This window comes from Tympanuchus pallidicinctus, unplaced genomic scaffold, assembly GCF_026119805.1.
Source record: "Tympanuchus pallidicinctus isolate F22 unplaced genomic scaffold, pur_lepc_1.0 scaffold30, whole genome shotgun sequence".
Classification (NCBI taxonomy): domain Eukaryota; kingdom Metazoa; phylum Chordata; class Aves; order Galliformes; family Phasianidae; genus Tympanuchus; species Tympanuchus pallidicinctus.
The window spans coordinates 2,053,328-2,070,343 of NW_026294748.1; the positions used below are offsets into that span (position 1 = coordinate 2,053,328).

Below are 17,016 nucleotides of genomic sequence, written 5' to 3' on the forward strand. Positions count from 1 at the left end.
AGCAGCACTTAGTGGACAGTATTCTTCCATAATGAGCATGTGATGAAGGATTTTAGATCCTCCATTCTAGTTTCCAGCACTGCCTGTGCTTCAGCTGCCTTGCCTGTAAAATAAGGTAAATCACTGGGATTTTTTGCCTCTAGAAAGTCCAATATGATCTCGTATTCAGAATCACAGAAGAATCATACAATGGCCTGGGTTGAAAAGGAGCACAGTGCTCATCCAGCTCCAACCCCCTGCTGTGTGCAGGTCACCAACCAGCAGCCCAGGCTGCCCAGATCCACATCCAGCCTGGCCTTGAATGCCTGCAGGGATGGGGCATCCACAGCCTCCTTAGGCAACCTGAAGCATATCCAAGTCCTGAAGGAAGCCTTGTCCATCAGCAGCAGGGTCAGTAGCACGTGATTACAGAAAAACAACCATTAATTGCTCTATTACTGAAATAATCACAGTGTGCTGGCAGCTCTGTGTGGCCTCTCCCTTGGGGTGCAGCCCTACAGCTGCAGTGCTATGGGTCAAATCGGACCTTGAGTTGATTGTAAAAATGTACTTTGTTTTTTTCCAGCAGCAGCAGCAAGGAACAGTGCAGCCATCAGAGTGCTTTACTTCACTTTGAGCAATCATCTCCTTTCCAGGCCACCACAGTGATGCAGAATTTCTAAAGAAAGGGAGCTGTGTGTGGGAGCTGCCCTAGGTGCGTGTGTTAGTTCTGGGGAAACACAATCAGAAAGTGCATCATCTCCCTTAGGAGCCCTGACTTGCAGTCAATGGATTAGTGTTAGCTGTCAGACACTCCCACATCCTCTCTGATGCTTTCTTTCCTTAACTTTCCATCAGACTAAATAAGCGTGCTTTGCTTTCTTAAAAAACACTCACCAGACATTTGTCATTTTTCCATGGACTGAGATTGCATTTTGTGTTTCAGGTCGTGCCCCTTCAAACAGCCAAGTTTGCATATAGAGAGCCTTATCTTCAGTTTTGAGTAGGATGGTTTTACTGAGACTTAGGTGCTCTGATTTGAGTTTATTACCCTCTTGGTTTTCATCGTTGATTTATAACTGAGCTCAGCTTGCTGCTGTTCTTTATGAAATAACAGCATTGAATTTTGTTTCAGGGCTGAGGTGAAGGGGTGGCTGTCCTCTTCCCTTGAAGAATCTTTGCTAAAAGCAGCCTGTACCTAAAAATGCTGAGCACTGCTCGTGCAGAACCCCTGCTCACATCAGCAAGAGTGCAAATAGAAAATCCCTCTGGAAATTGCCTTAGATAAGAAATGCACACCATAACTTCCAAACAATTGGAGCGTTTTGTAGTTGTCTGTCTCACGGCAGCTCTGCACAGCGCTGCGTGCAGCACGCTTTGCACGGAGCAGCTTTGCAGCCCTAGTGCTGCATCAGGGCGTGTTGGTGCAGTACTGAGCCAGTGGAGGAGGAGCAGGATCATCCCGTGCCCGTCGGTTTGCTGAGAAGTAGCTGAGAGATGTTGGAAGGCAGTGACAAACCTCTGGCTGGCGCCAGTGGAAGAGGCAGCGCTGCCTTCACGTTGCCTTGAGGTAAGGCTGATGTAGTCCCGAGCCCACGAGGTGCTGCGCGATTGTAACGTGGATTAATTGAACTAATTGCATCGCTGCAGCAGCAAGAGGCAACGCTGAGATTAGAGCGGTCCTCTGCTGTTAATGGCTTTGCAAGACCGAGCCTGTACGGAGGAAAAACGCTTTGTCCAGCAAACAGGAAACTGGAGGAGAGAGCTCTGCTCGGGCTCTGGGGGAGGGAGCAGCCCTGGTGTGCCTGGAAGTGCCCGGCTGACCTCCGGGCTTCCGCTGCAATGCGTGGAGCCGAGCAGGAAGGAAGCAGCGACCGCAGCGCCGGGGGACGCAGGGACGGAGCCCGCACAGCCAGCAGCCTGCAGCTGAGCAGGGCGGTCACAGCCTCCCCAAAGGCACTGCTGCACACCGGCGTCGCTGCAGCCCTTGTTGCTGTGAAGGCGGCACGATGCTCAGGGTGTAACCGCAGCTGAGGAAGCCCTGTTGGTGTTGCTGCTTTGTTGCTGCCTGCTAATGGCCCCGTGCTAAAGCTGCAGGTGTTTCTCAGCAACGTGTTTGGTCACTGCATCGAGTGGAAAAGTGTGTTGGGTTTCCACGCTTTCGTGCTTTGTGTGTGTTTCGTTCTTTGATTCTGTGCTTGCAAGCTTTGCACGTGTGTGTGAAGCTGCTCGCGGGGAACAGGAGATCCCACCCCAAAGGAGCTGCTGCTCTGCCTCCAGACCTTTTAGCAAAGATTCTTCAAGGAAAGAGGACAGCCAACTGCTTACAGAGATGTGCTGCAGTTCTTTAGAAGCTGATGCAGGTGTTGCCTTCAGCTCGTTGCAAGCAGCCAGGAGAGCCCATTGATGTGGCCTGTGCTCCCTGGGTGAGGTTTTGACAGATGCCTGTGGCAGGTGCTGAAGTTCCTCTGATGGCTGTGGGATTTAGGTGCCAAGCTGTGGTGGAGCTCTGGGACAGCACTTGGTAGCAGCCTTTGTGTCCTCCCAGCAACTTGGTAGGGGCCCTGCTGGTCTCTAAGAAACACGGAAGGAACCCTGCAGGTCTGTGGCCAAAAAGATTTGAGATTTTATGACCTAAATTGCTTAAATGTTCTTTGAAAACATTGCCACGTTTTGTGGGTGAACGCTTGTTTCTGTTCAGCTACAGAGATAAGGACAGTTGCTGATGTTACTAAAATAAAATACCATCACAATCACCAAGCACTGAAATGCCAATGAAAACAAGATAACAGGCTGTAAGCCTCACTGTAGCTGCAAGCATTCACTTGGTCTGTATTCATTTACAAACGTATAACTTGGCTTGTTCAAATAAAGCAGCTTTTTAAAGGGAATGTGATTTAGCACAGGATTGGTAACTGGTTGCTGTATGCAAGCTGGTTTCTAACCTAGAGCCTTCTGTAATCTGCTCTTCTTTGTTTACAGCCCGTGCTTTTCCTGTTTTTGTTTGCAGAAGATATGACTCAATATTTGTACAAAATGATGGCAACTTCAACCTAAGACCTGAAAGTGTTCAGGCCTTTCTGCAAGCCCCGTGTCCCTCCGTGTGTGTGTGTGTGCTGTAAAGTCATCATTTGTTTATCCACACCGAAGGCTGCTGAAGGAAGTTGTTCTTCTGTCTGCCTGCTGGGCTCAGCTCAGTGCAGGCACTTCCTGAAGCACAGTGAGAGGAGAGAGCTCTCCCAGGACTGAGTGAGCACACGCAGCAATGCAATTTGTCTCCTTGCAGTGCACCCACTTGCTTTTTGTCAGACCGTGCCCTTGTTCCTGTAACTTGTTTCTCACCCCATCATACCACAGCGTGTGGGAGTGAACACCTGAAATGATGCTCCTTCCTACTGCTGAGTGCTGTAGGTGTTCACTCCCAGCAGGATTGGGAACTTTTCACAAATCAGCCCTTTTTCACACGTTGGAGTGCTGGAGGACCTGGGTGCCTTCAGGCTGCTGCTGCTGTGGGACCTGGGATCTCACAGCCATGCGTTGATGCTGCTTGACCTGCTGAGGATGCATGCAGACATTGCTCCCTAACCCATTCAGGAAACCCTTCAGCATTTTCTACAGGCTGCTTCCACATCAGCTCACACCTCTGTTTTTCTAAGTGCGGTGGATACAAGTTTCCACTTCTCCTTTGTTGCTGAGTTGGGAATAAATGGCTCACAATAGCGTGGTCTTTGCTTTTTCTCTGTGCTCTGCCATAAACTGTGGTCTTATCTTGTTTTGTGAAGAAGTGAAATTTTGGGAGGGGGCTGAAGGAGCAGGCTGTGCAGCTGCAACCTTCTGGTTGCAATTGTTTGAATGTTTGCTAATCAGACACAGCGGAAGGACAGAAGGAGCACAACCTGTGTGCTTCCAGAAGGGTGAGCTCACCATTAAATCATCTCCCCTGTAGGATGAGGGATGTGCCCCCTCATCTGAGCCCTGCCTTTGGTAATGCAGAGGCACTTGTCTGCTCCTGGAAAGAGGAAGGCACCGTTTGAAATGAGTTTACACTGGTATCTACAGGTGTGATTCTGATCACGTGGGGATCTCTTACCTGGCTGTTTGGGTGCAGTTCACTGAGTTGCTTTCTCTTATACACTGGATCCTGTGTTGTCTTTTAGTGAGACCTAAGCTTTCCTATAGCAGGGGGTGGGGAATGGCTTTAGCACTTGAAGGTGTGAAACAGAGGAAGCAGTGTGACTGGGATTTGGGACAGCAATGGGCTGGGGGGCTTCCCACATCACCTCTCCTGGAAGCTGATGAAGGTGAGCAACAAAGACAGCTTTTAGCTCAGTGTTGGTAGGATCGAATCAAATGTTTGTTTTAGAATACTCACATTTTGGATGGGTAATGCACCCAGGGGAAGCCTGCTGACCTGAGCAGCCTCCAGAAGAGCTTCTGGGTGGTTTTACTTCAGTCGGTTTTCAGCACCTGGTGGAATTGGGCATGGATAAAATAGCAGAAACCAGAATCCCTTGTGGTGTAAGCAGTGCTGAGGCACATTGTACACATGAAAACGTAAGGGTGAAAACTGCTGCCAAAGAAGCAGCTGAGCTTTGCAGCCTGCAGACTGTTGTGTCAGCCTGCTTGGTGTCCAACCAGCCTGTGCCTGTGGCAGTCAGTGAGGTCTCCTGACCAGACCCAGTGTGTTGGATGTGACCAGAGGAGAAGCTGTCCTTCCCCACGTGATACTGGTTCCTTCTTTCTTCTCCCAGCATGTGATGTGGGGCATAAAAAAGGCCTCTGGCCTAGAAATACCCAGCTCTTTTTTCTGCATCTCCATTTTCCTAGCTTCTAGAGGGTGTTACCAGGGAGGGAGAAGAGGAGCATCAGTCTCCAACCCGCTGGTTCTGTGCATTTGTTTCCCTCTTCTTTATGTTTTAATATTTAAAAAATAATAATTTAAAAAGCCCTTGTTTCTTACAGGCATTAATGGTGCAAAACCACATCTTTCTTTCCTAAAAGAAACTTTTATTTCTGTGATCCTTTCTAGGCGCAACCTGACGAAGTTGTCCCTGATATTCAGCCACATGCTGGCAGAGCTCAAAGGTATTTTCCCAAGTGGCCTTTTCCAAGGAGACACTTTCCGGATCACCAAAGCTGATGCTGCAGAATTTTGGAGGAAAGCCTTTGGGGAGAAGTAAGTTTCTGGCTGTGCTTAACATCAGAGGTGTGACCACACAGTGTGCACAGAATTTGAGCTTGATCAGTGGAATGAGTGATGGGAGAGACCTGTTAGGTCCTTTGGTACGCTGTCCCGGTGGGGTACAGAGTTGTTCTTACAATATGTTTTCCACTTCTTGCTCCTGTCCTTTTTTAGATGTGTTAAGTGATGGTCCTTCCCCCTTTCCCCAGCAGACTGTTGCACTGTCACAAGGTTTCTCTGGATTATTCAGCTTAAATTTTCCTCTCCTTAATTTAATTCCTTCACTTCTGAGTGAGTTCCACAAACAATGCAGAATCACCAAAGCTGCTGTGCCCCCAATCTTGGCTGTCCTCAAGCTAAGCCATCATATTGCACTCTTTCATCTTCCCTCCAATTAGTCTTTCCAGTCACTTAAGACACCTTTCTTCTGCATTCTATGAACTTTTGTCAGTTTCCACGATGGCTTTGATAAGACAGAATGAAGGAGAAAGTTAAGCACAACGTGTATTTAGGTGTAAACAGTTGAAATGTCAGCTTTAATTTTGGTGTCTAATGAAGCTCTGTGTAAATGAACCTCAGAGTCGTCCGCAGCAGTGTGTAGGGATTAAAGTTAATGGAATTAGGCATGGCTTTTAAGTAAGGTGCTTCACATAAAGAGTTTAATTAGTAGCTGTCAGAACAGAAGGCTGTAGTGTATTTACTCACGTATTCAGTTGTCTGAGGCGAGACACATTCTTTTCATGTTTCTATTCCACTTGATATTTTAAAGGAAGGAATATATTCCTTTAAAGAGGAGCCTGTGTTTGGGTTGCTGATTATCTTCCTTCTCCTGTTAATGCCTGTTTGGAGAATTGCTTGCAGCTTTTTTTGTGTGTTTTTTTTTCTAACTGTCTGCACCTCTACTTATTGTTAACTCCTTCTCTGCCAGCTAGAAAGCTGTTGAACTCTTACTAAATGGTTGTAATATGTGCAGCTGACATGACAGGGCAGCAGAAAAAGAGAACAGAAAAAGCAGAGGTGGACTTCAGATGTATTTGCAGGGAAAATTGGCTAAAGCCTGCTTGGCTGTTGATTTCCTTCAGTACCAAGGAATCTTTTGCTCACACAACACGATTCAATCTCTTGTGGCCACTTTTGGTTTTCCCTCTTCCATTATGATGACCCGTACGCTCCACAGGTAACATGTATGAGGCGGTAGGCACGCGGTTGTGCTCTGTGGACACATCCAGTCTCAGGTGGCTTGCTTTCCCCCAGGACCATTGTTCCTTGGAAGAGCTTCCGCCAAGCCCTGCACGAGGTGCATCCCATCAGTTCGGGGCTGGAAGCCATGGCCCTGAAGTCAACGATTGACTTGACGTGCAATGACTACATTTCGGTGTTTGAGTTTGATATCTTCACACGGCTCTTTCAGGTGAGTGTAAATCACTTGGTTTACAGGAGTGTAAATCACTTGCAGTCTGTCTTAGTGCTTCAGCTTACACTTCTCCAAAGATAAACCGTATTTTGCACGCTGAAGTGGTATTTATATTGCAAAGGATTTTGTCTTCTTGCCCCTCATCCCCTGAGCAGTTCTTAAAACTCTTGGTAGTTAAATCACATAGGAGCATTTGATATTTTTGGTTGGAGAAGAAAAAGTTTTCTAAATTTAGATTCTAACCAAATGTAAGGCACATTTTGTATCCTCCCATGAATCAGTTTTTCCCTTTCAGAAGTCATTTTTAGACCAAAGTTCTGACACAGCTTCAGGAAATGTGAAGCTCAGTTTATCGGTCCATCTTTCCTCACATCCATTTCGTTCTTGTCAGATTTATTTTCCGTAGGGGGATGTTCAGGATGGATCAGAGCATGGAGATTTAGGTTTCCTAGCTTTTGAACTGACACAGCCAGGATGTTGCAGACGCGTTCTGTGCTCTGTGTGCAAGAAGTATTTGTGTTGCTGAAGGGATATTAATAGCAAGTAGAATTCTAGCCCGTGGTCTTTAATAGTTCTGAGCTCTGAAATACAGCTTTTGATGGTGCAAATGGGTATTTACAGGAACAAACACTTACTTCTTTGGCTCTGGCTTGCTTTTTCCCATGTGATAGAGTGGGTTGTAATTAAGAAACGTCTAGATGAAAAATGCCCATGGTTGGTGTTGCAGTGTATCTGATTTCGTCCTGCACTTTTTCCAGCTATGGTACATAGAAGAGTATTGTACCAAGAGATACAGGGGCGTTAGGGAGAGGTGTCGTTTTGGGTAAGTTGGGAAGTTTGGGAAAATGGGATGAGATTTAGATGTCCCAGCACTTTTCAGAACGGAGAGTTTTCAGTCTGTCGTCACGCATCACTTCTTGGGGGAAACCTAACGTGTGTGTGCTGGTTCATTGATTCAGATCTTGGACTGGGCAGAAGTCCACGCCGCACCCGAGTGAGGTTAGGTGGCTCGAGTCACAGGCTTCTTACACACAGTGAAACCATGACAGAGGAGGGAGGTCATGTTCCTGAGGCCGTGAGGAAGTCAGGGATGGGATCAGGCTGGCTGTGGTTTCTGCATAATCTTCCCAAGCTCCCATCTCTGTCCCTGTCTCAGGAATGAGTCGTTTGCTCTGAAGAAGCAGCCCTTCTCGAGCTTTTTGTGATGTCAGTCACCTCTGCCTCGTTTTTAAAGGAGTTTTGATGAAGGCCCTTCTGAGCTAATATCTTTATTGCTGACCAGAGAAAATCCAATGCTGAGGTGCTGCAGGAGGGTGTAGGCTTTTGGTCATCTATGGGATTGATGGCGGGATAAGAGACCTACTGTTCTAAGTGGAGCTCTGAGCCTTTTGATTAAGGAGTATTGTGTGTCTTGATGCCTTTTAGGTTAATATATTTCTTTGTTGTTTCTCTAGCCATGGTCCTCTTTGCTCAGGAACTGGAATAGCCTAGCAGTGACTCATCCTGGTTATATGGCATTCCTAACGTATGATGAGGTGAAAGCCCGGCTTCAGAAATTCATTCACAAACCTGGCAGGTTGGTGCTTGGCCTTTCTGGTAGCTGCTTCTAACACTGCTGATTACTGCACTGGCTGAGGAGATGGGTTTGGTTTTGTCTTTGTCCTCCTCTGTTAACTATGCAAAGCTCTAGCTTGTCCTGGGTTCAGCAGTTCTCCTCTGTGTCGTGGCTTACCTGCACGAGTTTCATAGCAGCTCACTTAGGCACGAGCATGACACAGAGATCTGTAGAGTGAGTAAATTTGGGCTGCCCAGTGTCCTGGGTCGAATGTGGCCCCGTGCAACAGAGCTGAGAGATTTCTCTTTATGCAGAGGAAGGGTCAAGTGCTCCCTTCTGGAGGTTGTTAGTATGCTTTTAGTTCTGTGCAGGTTTTAAAAATGGAAACCTTGTGTAGTCTGATGGTTTTTTTATTCTTTCCCGAAATTAATTTGAAGCAAATGATTATGAAGATGCCAAAGTTTCTTGCTGTGGATCCTGTGTTTAATTTCACATGGAGGCCATTGCTTGGATGCTTTTCTCACTTCGTATCAGATTGCAGAGTTCTCCTTTGATCTGCCTGGGGGTAAAGTGAGGAAACCTGGTATAAATCATCCGGTCATTCCTACTAGCTTTTATTTGCTGTCTTGAGATAGGCAAAGGCCAACTTGGCATCTCATGCTTTCTGCCTGTTCCAGTCCAAACTGAAGTTCCTTTTCCTTTGTGTTTTCAGTTACATTTTTCGATTGAGTTGCACCCGACTTGGTCAGTGGGCCATTGGATACGTCACTGCAGATGGGAACATTCTTCAGACCATCCCTCACAACAAACCTCTTTTTCAAGCATTGATTGACGGCTTCAGGGAAGGCTTGTAAGTAACTTCTGCTGTTCCTTACTGTGAGTTTGTGTTATACTCCTTCATCCTGCTGCCACAAAGTCAGCTGAATGGTGAAGTGCACCTGCAGGGCTCGTCACACATCATCTCTTCTTGGGAGACACGGCGTGTTGCAGAGGTCAAGCAGTCGCTGTTGACATCACTCAGCCCCTGCTGAACATCTCTCAGCTCTTCCTTTTTATTTAGACCTTGATTCAGGAAAACACTTCCAGCGAGTGAATTGATGTCAGTGGAACAATTTGTGTGCTTTGGCACTTGAGAATACTCAGACAGCTATCGTTCGTACTGGGAGCTGTGTTGTCCTTTGCAAGAGCAGACAATAAGTGTGTGTCAGTGTTTTCCTCATCACAGACTCTTTTGTAATTGGCTCCCTAACTTGTGCTTAAGTGATACTATGACCTCGGTTTTCTCACTCTGGATAATTACAATTTCACTGTGGAATGATTTAAGAAGAGTATAATTGCTCCCAGGGAGGAAAACAAGCTTCTTTCTGCAGTAAAGAATGGCATGTTTGTTTTCTGTCTGATAAGGAAATTCTTGCAAAACTTCTTTTGAATTAAGAGTACCTTGAATTCCCACCCCTTTGTTCTCGCCCTCATTCTTCCTTTCCTCTCCCTCCCTGAAAAGAAACCTTATGTGCATGTGTGTGTGTGTGTATGAACATACAGAGTGAGATATTATTTTTCCTCAACTGTTTACAGTTATTTATTTCCTGATGGCCGGAATCAGAACCCTGACTTGACTGGCTTGTGTGAGCCCACACCTCAGGACCACATTAAAGTCACACAGGTGAGCAAAGTCTTCTGTCCTGCCCTGTCACACTCAGTATCCTAAAGGCTTGTTTTTAAGGCTGCTCTATTGTATCTTGAAGGAGTTGCAGAAGTCAATGAAAGGTAGGGCTGGGCAGAGAGATTGCAAAGCTTTCTGCTCACAGACTTTAAATTACTTATTTAGAATGTTCTGCAACAGATTGATTCTTCTGTGTTATCTACCCTCAAACCCTCCATTCCCAGTCTTGGGACACCTGAATGAAAATCTGGGAAAACCTGAAGTCCACTTTCTTCTGTTTCTATTGTGCCCATTTTGTCTTGGATTTCTTGTAGCTGAGATAAATCCTGCAGGTTGTTTTACAGTATCCACAACATCTGTCCATCTTTTCTCCAAGGAACAATACGAACTGTACTGTGAGATGGGCTCCACGTTCCAGCTGTGTAAAATATGTGCTGAAAATGACAAGGATGTGAAGATTGAACCATGTGGCCATCTGATGTGCACATCCTGTCTCACTGCATGGCAGGTGAGGCGTTGCCTCTTGTTTGTCTCCCTGGGTGAGACTAATTGCTTTCCTACAGAAACGCTGTTTCCTGTCCTCCTGTTCTGTTTCCTTCAGGTATGGAGATGAGGGAACATGAGCTCAGAAATGTCAGTGCTAGCTTCTCTTGCCCAGGGAGGAGCTGCTCAGATGCTCTATCTCAGTATATGGCCAAGAAGTGCAAGGACTTGCTAAAAAGTTGTTTTTCTACTCCAGAGAGAAAATCCTCCATATTCCTAGCACAGTTTGCTTTTCTCTCATCCTCTCTGTACCTGCCAAAAAGCAGGTTTCAACCTGCCTGTATATTAACCGTGTATTTAATCCCTGCATCTTAATGGTGGTTGTAACAGATCTCTCCTCTGCCCTGAAGGAATCAGAGGGCCAGGGTTGTCCTTTTTGCCGCTGTGAAATCAAAGGCACGGAGCCAATTGTTGTAGATCCATTCGACCCCAGAGGAGGAGGAGGATTGTCACGGCAAGGTGCAGAAGGGACTCCCTCACCCAACTACGATGATGATGACGATGACAGAGCTGATGATTCCCTCTTCATGATGAAAGAACTCGCTGGTACCAAAGTAAGGTCGCCCCGGTGTGCGTTGGTTCACTCATATCAGCAAAAGTTTGTCTGTTTTGTTCAGCGATCACTGCAGCCAACCAGTCACAGTCTTCCCAAGGTCATGATGACTAACAGGGTAGAGGGCAGGCTGTTTTGCTGAGGAAGACAATTTGACTGTCATCTTTTTATATGGTGTCTGATAAAACTGTATAATAAAGGTCTGATAGCTCCCTGCCATTAGTGCGCCTTCATTCCAGGATCTGTGTGCAGGGCAGGGACACTTCAGGGGTCTCTGAACTTTCTTTTCTCAGTGCATATTGCTGCTCCTGCACGTCTGCAGTTTTGAAGCACTGTTTTGCTTCATTGGAAGGTGGTTTTGAATTTGGCTAATTCTCCATAGTGGGACCCATTAAAATAAGCTGCTTTTCCTGCTCTACAATGTTAACCTATGGTCACATTTCTCTTCAGCCTCTACCCTGTGAAATTCTGTAAACTGTATTCCTGGAGATTGTTTTTGTATACATAGGTTGTGGAAGCAAAGCAGAGTTTCCTTGATGTGACATCCTGTTGCGGTTTGCAGCAGGCTAGTATTCCACATTTGTTAGCATTAGCGAGTTCAAACATGTATAAAGATTTGCAGTTACCAAGCACTAACCTTTCTCACAAAATAAACATTTTCTAAAAAGAGGAGAAGAGGCACTGTTCTGTTAGGTAAAAAAAAAACAGCTTTGCAGGGACAAAAATGGACGTTTTGGTGCACATTAATGATTGCTGCAACAGCCACGACGACGCTGTAGTTGAGGCAGCTTGCACAGCAGTGCCTGCAGTGATAAGGAGGTTTTGCAGCAGATGTGCCCTCTTGTGTTGAAAAGGAAGCAAGCTTGCTTCTGCTCAGGGCTCAGCAAGGAGGGTTTGGCACTCCAGCAAAACAGCTTGTGTTTTATTGTGCCCCTGCTAAGCATGCACTTGTGGTTGTTTGCTGCAAGTCAGATGCTGTTGTGCTGTGAAATTACCTTAATTTGCTAGTGTATGGTTGTTGTTATTATAGTCCTCTATTACCAAAGCCAATAAAAGTCACAGAGCTTGAAAGCCTCTCTAGAAAACAGTTCTGCTGGATTTTGTTGTTGATTTTCCCAGTCTTCTCTTTCAGGTCGAGCGTCCTCCTTCCCCGTTCTCAGTAGCTCCACAGGCCACCCTTCCTCCTGTGCCACCACGGCTGGATCTTCTGCAGCAGCGAGTGTCCAATCCACCTGGGGCTTCCAGCCCCAGCACTTCTTCAAAGGTAAAGCACACTTCTTGCCCTTTCAGGTGTAATTTTGGTAGGGCAGATGGGAAGGAAAGCATTTTGCTGAATGCTGTGCGTTCTCTGTGCCGTCCCTAAGTGCTTTCATACCAGGCTTTATATTCTTTCTGTCAGGCCACTTTCCTCCTAGTTCCCCACAGGACCTTAGTCTGTGCTGAAGGTGAATGCTTCCTTCTGGAGTTCATTGCTGGAGAGTCTCTATTTCCTATCTCACTCATCCAAACAGTTGATAGAAGGAAGATTATCCTAACCTGAAGTGCTCGATCACTTTGGGTGAACGACCGAGTGATGATTATTGCCTTTACTGATCAGCCTCCAATCACTGCTGCCTGTGGCCCTGGAAGCTGCAGTTGTATCTTGCTCTAGCTAGTGGCTAGATGTGGAAAGGTGTCACAAGCCTGTCCCAGTTTTTCTTCTCTTCCAAACTTTTCCACTGATAGAGAAGTAAGAATGGAATGAAATGTGTGTGACTGGGAGAGATCAGCTGTTCTATGATAGATGAGCAGAAGGCAGCACTGTGATCTTGGTGGTATTCATTCATTTGTTGGCTGCTGAGATACAGCAGCAGCTCTTCAGCTGGTTTGGGTGATCGAGTTGAATGTCCAGACAGAAAAAAATAAGCATTTATGTGACTTGCTGACTGATGAATGGCAACTTTAAATAAGCTGCAGCTGAAGTTTTTTTGAAACGATGGGTGTCCTTTGTTTGGAATCCAATCCAGGGCTGCCTTGAGAGTGTTTTTTCCTGCAAGAAAGATGACTGGTGTGTTCAGTGCCTAGCTGTTGTAGCTGCATGCAGTTATACTGTGTTCTCAAGCTTGTAGAGGAGTGTTTCTGGAGGGTTCACTTGGCGTTATTCCTTATCCGTTGAGATAACCTCTCGTAGAACAGAAACAAACCCAAACCTTCTGCCCACCTTTTTCTGTTTCGGATCAGAACTACCTTTGCTCAGCGATGTTTTCACATTCCTCTGCCTTCCAGGCTGTTCCTGGTACCCTTCACAAAGACAAGCCTCTGCCCATCCCACCCACGCTCCGAGATCTCCCTCCACCACCACCTCCAGACAGACCGCATTCCATCGGCACCGACGCTCGGCCGCAGAGGAGGCCCCTGCCCTGCACCCCAGCAGACTGCCCTGCAAGGGACAAACCACCCCCTGTGCCCTCCAACCGTCAGGGGGATCCTTGGCCCTCCCGACCCATTCCAAAAGCCCCATCTGTGGCTCACAGCCCAGCTGACCATTGGCCTGGGAGAGAACTGTCAAACAGGCACTCGCTTCCTTTCTCCTTGCCCTCTCAAATGGATTCCAGACCTGAAAGCCATCGGCTTGGGAGCACGCTCAGCCTGGACAACCCAGTGGTGAGTGGAGCTAGTGGAGGTGAAGGCAGATTGTGGGGAACTGAGTCAGCCAAGGTGCCCTTTTCTCATTTGCATCAGAACAGGGCGTTCTTGTGCCAAGGGAGAGGCAGAATTGAGCTGGTGATTGCCAGGCAAGAGAGAACAACCAGAGGACTTCTTAGGGATGTGCTTTCCTGCCTCTTGGGAGCAGGGCTGAAGTCTCAGCGTGTCCTGCAGTCACCTCTGAGCAGTCGTGAGCCACAATTTCACGATTCCTGTTCACCTTTGGATTTTGAAAAACAGAGGCTGTTTTCCTTTAGGAGCTGGTCTGCTGAAAAAGTGCAGTTCACACATGTCAGATTTCAGTCCTGTAAAACCTGCACACAGTAGCAATGATTAACAAAGTAAAATCGGAGTTAAATTTGGGTCTGCTGCTATTAATAATGTCATGATCTAGAACTTGGTGGTCCAACATACTGCGCTCTTAAGAGAAACCTGAAGCAGTTTGGCTTCCTTTGATTCCATTTGCCTACTTTTTCCTTTAAAAATCTCCAGCTTTCTTGAAAAATAGGAACTTAAACAAGTACATTTTTAGCCATGCTGGCTAAGAAGCTGACACCAGTGCAGCTGTCACTCTGTTGCACTCGATTGGACTTGATGATCATGGAGGTCTTTTCCAACCTTGGTGATTCTGTGATCTGTGATTCTGTCTCTGTGTGTATATGCTTCTCTACATCCTTTTCCTCTTTTCCCTTATTAACATTTTGGCCTTTGGGCCAATTTGAGTTTGACAGAGTCATTGGAGTCTCAAAGATAAGAGTTCCTTTGGTTCTTGTGTAAACAGGCAGTTGGCTAGAGGAGAAAAACTCTGCCTGTGCTTCTCAGGAAGGGAAAACTAACACAGAACTGCTGAATTTCTAAAGTGTCAGTAAATGCTTCTGGATAAATGGGGGTGTTTCATTGCCCAGGAGGGCATGTTGGGTGGCTGGCTGACAGCTTTGCAGCTGCATTGGTAGACCTGGCATTTCTAATTCCTGGCTTGGCATTTTTTCTTTCAGAGCTTGAACACGGGTCCACCGGCAACCTCAGAATGTGAGCATCCCAAAATTAAACCCTCCTCATCTGCCAATGCTATCTACTCCTTAGCTGCCAGGTATGCTGTTTTCTTGCAAACCACGTTCTTTCATAGATTACAGAAAGGTGATTGTAGGTCTCTCTGCATGCTGGTGGCAGAGGCAGAGACACAGCTCTATCCAGCCTTAGTTTCAGTCTGCGAAGATGGACTATTCAAAACACACAACCTAGAGAAAGGAGATGAAATCAGCATCCAGAGGTTTGTGGCTGAGTGGTTGCCTTTGGCTGTGGCAGTAGGAAACAGGCTACGGTTGCTCTCTCATAAATTCCCTTCTGAGTTGGCCTTTTTAAATGCACATTGCAAAGCAGGTGATGTACGATGTGCTGTCAACTGCTTTTTGCTTAATGACCTTGTGTCAGAGTGACTTTGCAGCTGGGCTGCTGAGAAGTACCAAAAGCCAGATTATTTCTCTAGACAGTGTTAATGTAACGTGACTGCTTGTTCCTTCAGCTCTGGCTTTGAAAGGACGCGTTGATGTTAATTGGGTTTAGTGTAAATGTTGGTTTGGTTTTTTCTCTGGTGTTTATATCTTGTTTATTCTGCCTCCAGACCACTGCCTGTACCAAAACTGCCTCCTGGGGAGCAGTCTGAGAGCGATGAAGACACTGAATACATGTCGCCCTCCTCTCTGCCCGTGGTGCCTCCGGGTCCTGCTGTACAAAAACCAGAGATCAAAATGCCTTTGGAAATGACTCAGAGTTTGCGGTGAGATTCTTTTTGCACGTGCTGTCCTTCCTCCTCGCTGCTCTGGGGTATTTGTTTAGCAGAGTGGAAGTTTTGCCTTCTCTGTTAGCTGACTTTCCCTGGTGACATTCACCAGATAGAGAATAGCACAGCGAACTGGAAGTGAAATGTGGCTGCTGCTCTTTTGCAGAATGTGTTTTCTCTCCCCCAGAGTTCTGGAGTGCGACCGGCAGGCGGATGGCTGTATGTATGAAGCAATGTACAACATTCATTCCCAAGCAGTGCCCTCTGCTTTTGAGACCATCAACACTTCTGGTGAGTGGGTGTGCTAAGAAAAACCCCACCAAAACCAAACTGCTGGGATGCAATGAATTGACCCCAGTACCAGCTGGAACAGCGTTTAGCTCTTTGTGCTAAATGTTACGTGCTTTTGCTGTTAAAATAGCCGTGATGTTGGAAGCATTTGTATCTGTGAACTGCAAATTGTGTGTGGAGATGTTAGTGAGAAGCATAGCTGGAATGTACTGTAAAAACATCCAGCAGTTGTTAAACAGAATTGCTGTTTTGAAGACTTTGTTTTCTGGGCTCAGTTGCTGTAGGCAGCTGCAGCAGTTGACAGCCCACATGTATGGTAAACATTTTTCATCGCGTATTACCTTCTGGAAAGAGCTCCCATTGAATATGGGCTCTTGGCAGCAGAGCCTGAGTTCTGTGTCCTGTCAGTGTTTGCGGACACGGGAACAGAGTCTGCCTTGAGAGCCAGAGGCTCTGCTTGGCCCCAGAGCTCAGACTGCCTCTCTTGTTCCAGATGAAGGGGATCTGGCAGCAGCCACTGCCAGCAACGGCCCTGAGGAGTCAGAAAATGAAGAGGATGGCTACGATATCCCCAAGCCACCACTGCCAGTTGCCATTGCTCGTCGCACACTGTCTGATATCTCCAATGCCACACCTGCCTTCAGCCGAATGTCTTTGGAAAATGACCCAGTGACAGGTTAGAGAACAGCTGTATTCTGGATGTTCTCGTGGGTGCTGGTGGCTTGGTGCGCTTGAAATGTCTGTCACTGACTCAAGGCTTTGTGTGCAGGCTGTAAAATCAGCGTTACGAAGCAGAATTACACTGGACCTTGATTGTTCAGTTTGGTTTACGACTCGAAATGCTCTTCCGGACTCATTTAAATCACTGAGCTAGCAAATCATGATTAAATCTCAGTTAGCAAAACCTTTTCTCGGCTTGAGGGATGTCCTGAAGCCACTCTGTCCTACAGGACATGGCATCTATTTCGTACTAGGACATGAAGCAGAACTTCAGAGCATTACTTCTAGCTGTTCAGGCAGCAGATTGGATGGCTGGCCTGGCTTCTGCCTGGCTCCAAGGGGGTGGTTGCCAGCAGATGGCACAAGTGTGCTGCTCGATGCTCTCAGTGTCTTTAAGCGAGCAGGCAGTGGCTCAGCAAGGTCAGCTTTTTGTCCCCAAAGAAAAAGCAGGGGACATCTTGTCCTTGTGGCTGCGAGACACGTTCACCAAGGGGAAACCAAAGCCTCGTGTGTCCAAGAGCATTTGTGAATAATGCTTGGCTTCTTCCCTACGACTGCCCTGCAGCGCAAAAGGAAGCTCTGAAACTTCCTGTTGGGTGCTCTGGGCTTCAGCACGTCTGAACTCTGGCCATCTGCCAAGTAAGAGGAACG

The 17,016-nt window shown here is 46.8% G+C and overlaps 2 protein-coding genes across 2 annotated transcripts in view; both read left to right on the forward strand.

Annotated features, from left to right (window-relative positions):
- Positions 1 to 17,016, forward strand: part of NHERF4 (NHERF family PDZ scaffold protein 4) — a 312,400-nt gene that overhangs the window by 19,938 nt on the left and 275,446 nt on the right. The window lies entirely within an intron of this gene.
- Positions 1 to 17,016, forward strand: part of CBL (Cbl proto-oncogene) — a 33,635-nt gene that overhangs the window by 11,410 nt on the left and 5,209 nt on the right. Inside the window, exons 3-15 of the mRNA XM_052697275.1 lie at positions 5,009 to 5,155; positions 6,416 to 6,572; positions 8,030 to 8,151; positions 8,843 to 8,980; positions 9,706 to 9,793; positions 10,170 to 10,301; positions 10,687 to 10,890; positions 12,022 to 12,153; positions 13,155 to 13,532; positions 14,570 to 14,664; positions 15,196 to 15,351; positions 15,542 to 15,645; positions 16,139 to 16,321. Of these exons, the coding sequence (XP_052553235.1) occupies positions 5,009 to 5,155; positions 6,416 to 6,572; positions 8,030 to 8,151; positions 8,843 to 8,980; positions 9,706 to 9,793; positions 10,170 to 10,301; positions 10,687 to 10,890; positions 12,022 to 12,153; positions 13,155 to 13,532; positions 14,570 to 14,664; positions 15,196 to 15,351; positions 15,542 to 15,645; positions 16,139 to 16,321 (2,036 nt within the window). The remainder of the gene's footprint in view (positions 1 to 5,008; positions 5,156 to 6,415; positions 6,573 to 8,029; positions 8,152 to 8,842; positions 8,981 to 9,705; positions 9,794 to 10,169; positions 10,302 to 10,686; positions 10,891 to 12,021; positions 12,154 to 13,154; positions 13,533 to 14,569; positions 14,665 to 15,195; positions 15,352 to 15,541; positions 15,646 to 16,138; positions 16,322 to 17,016) is intronic.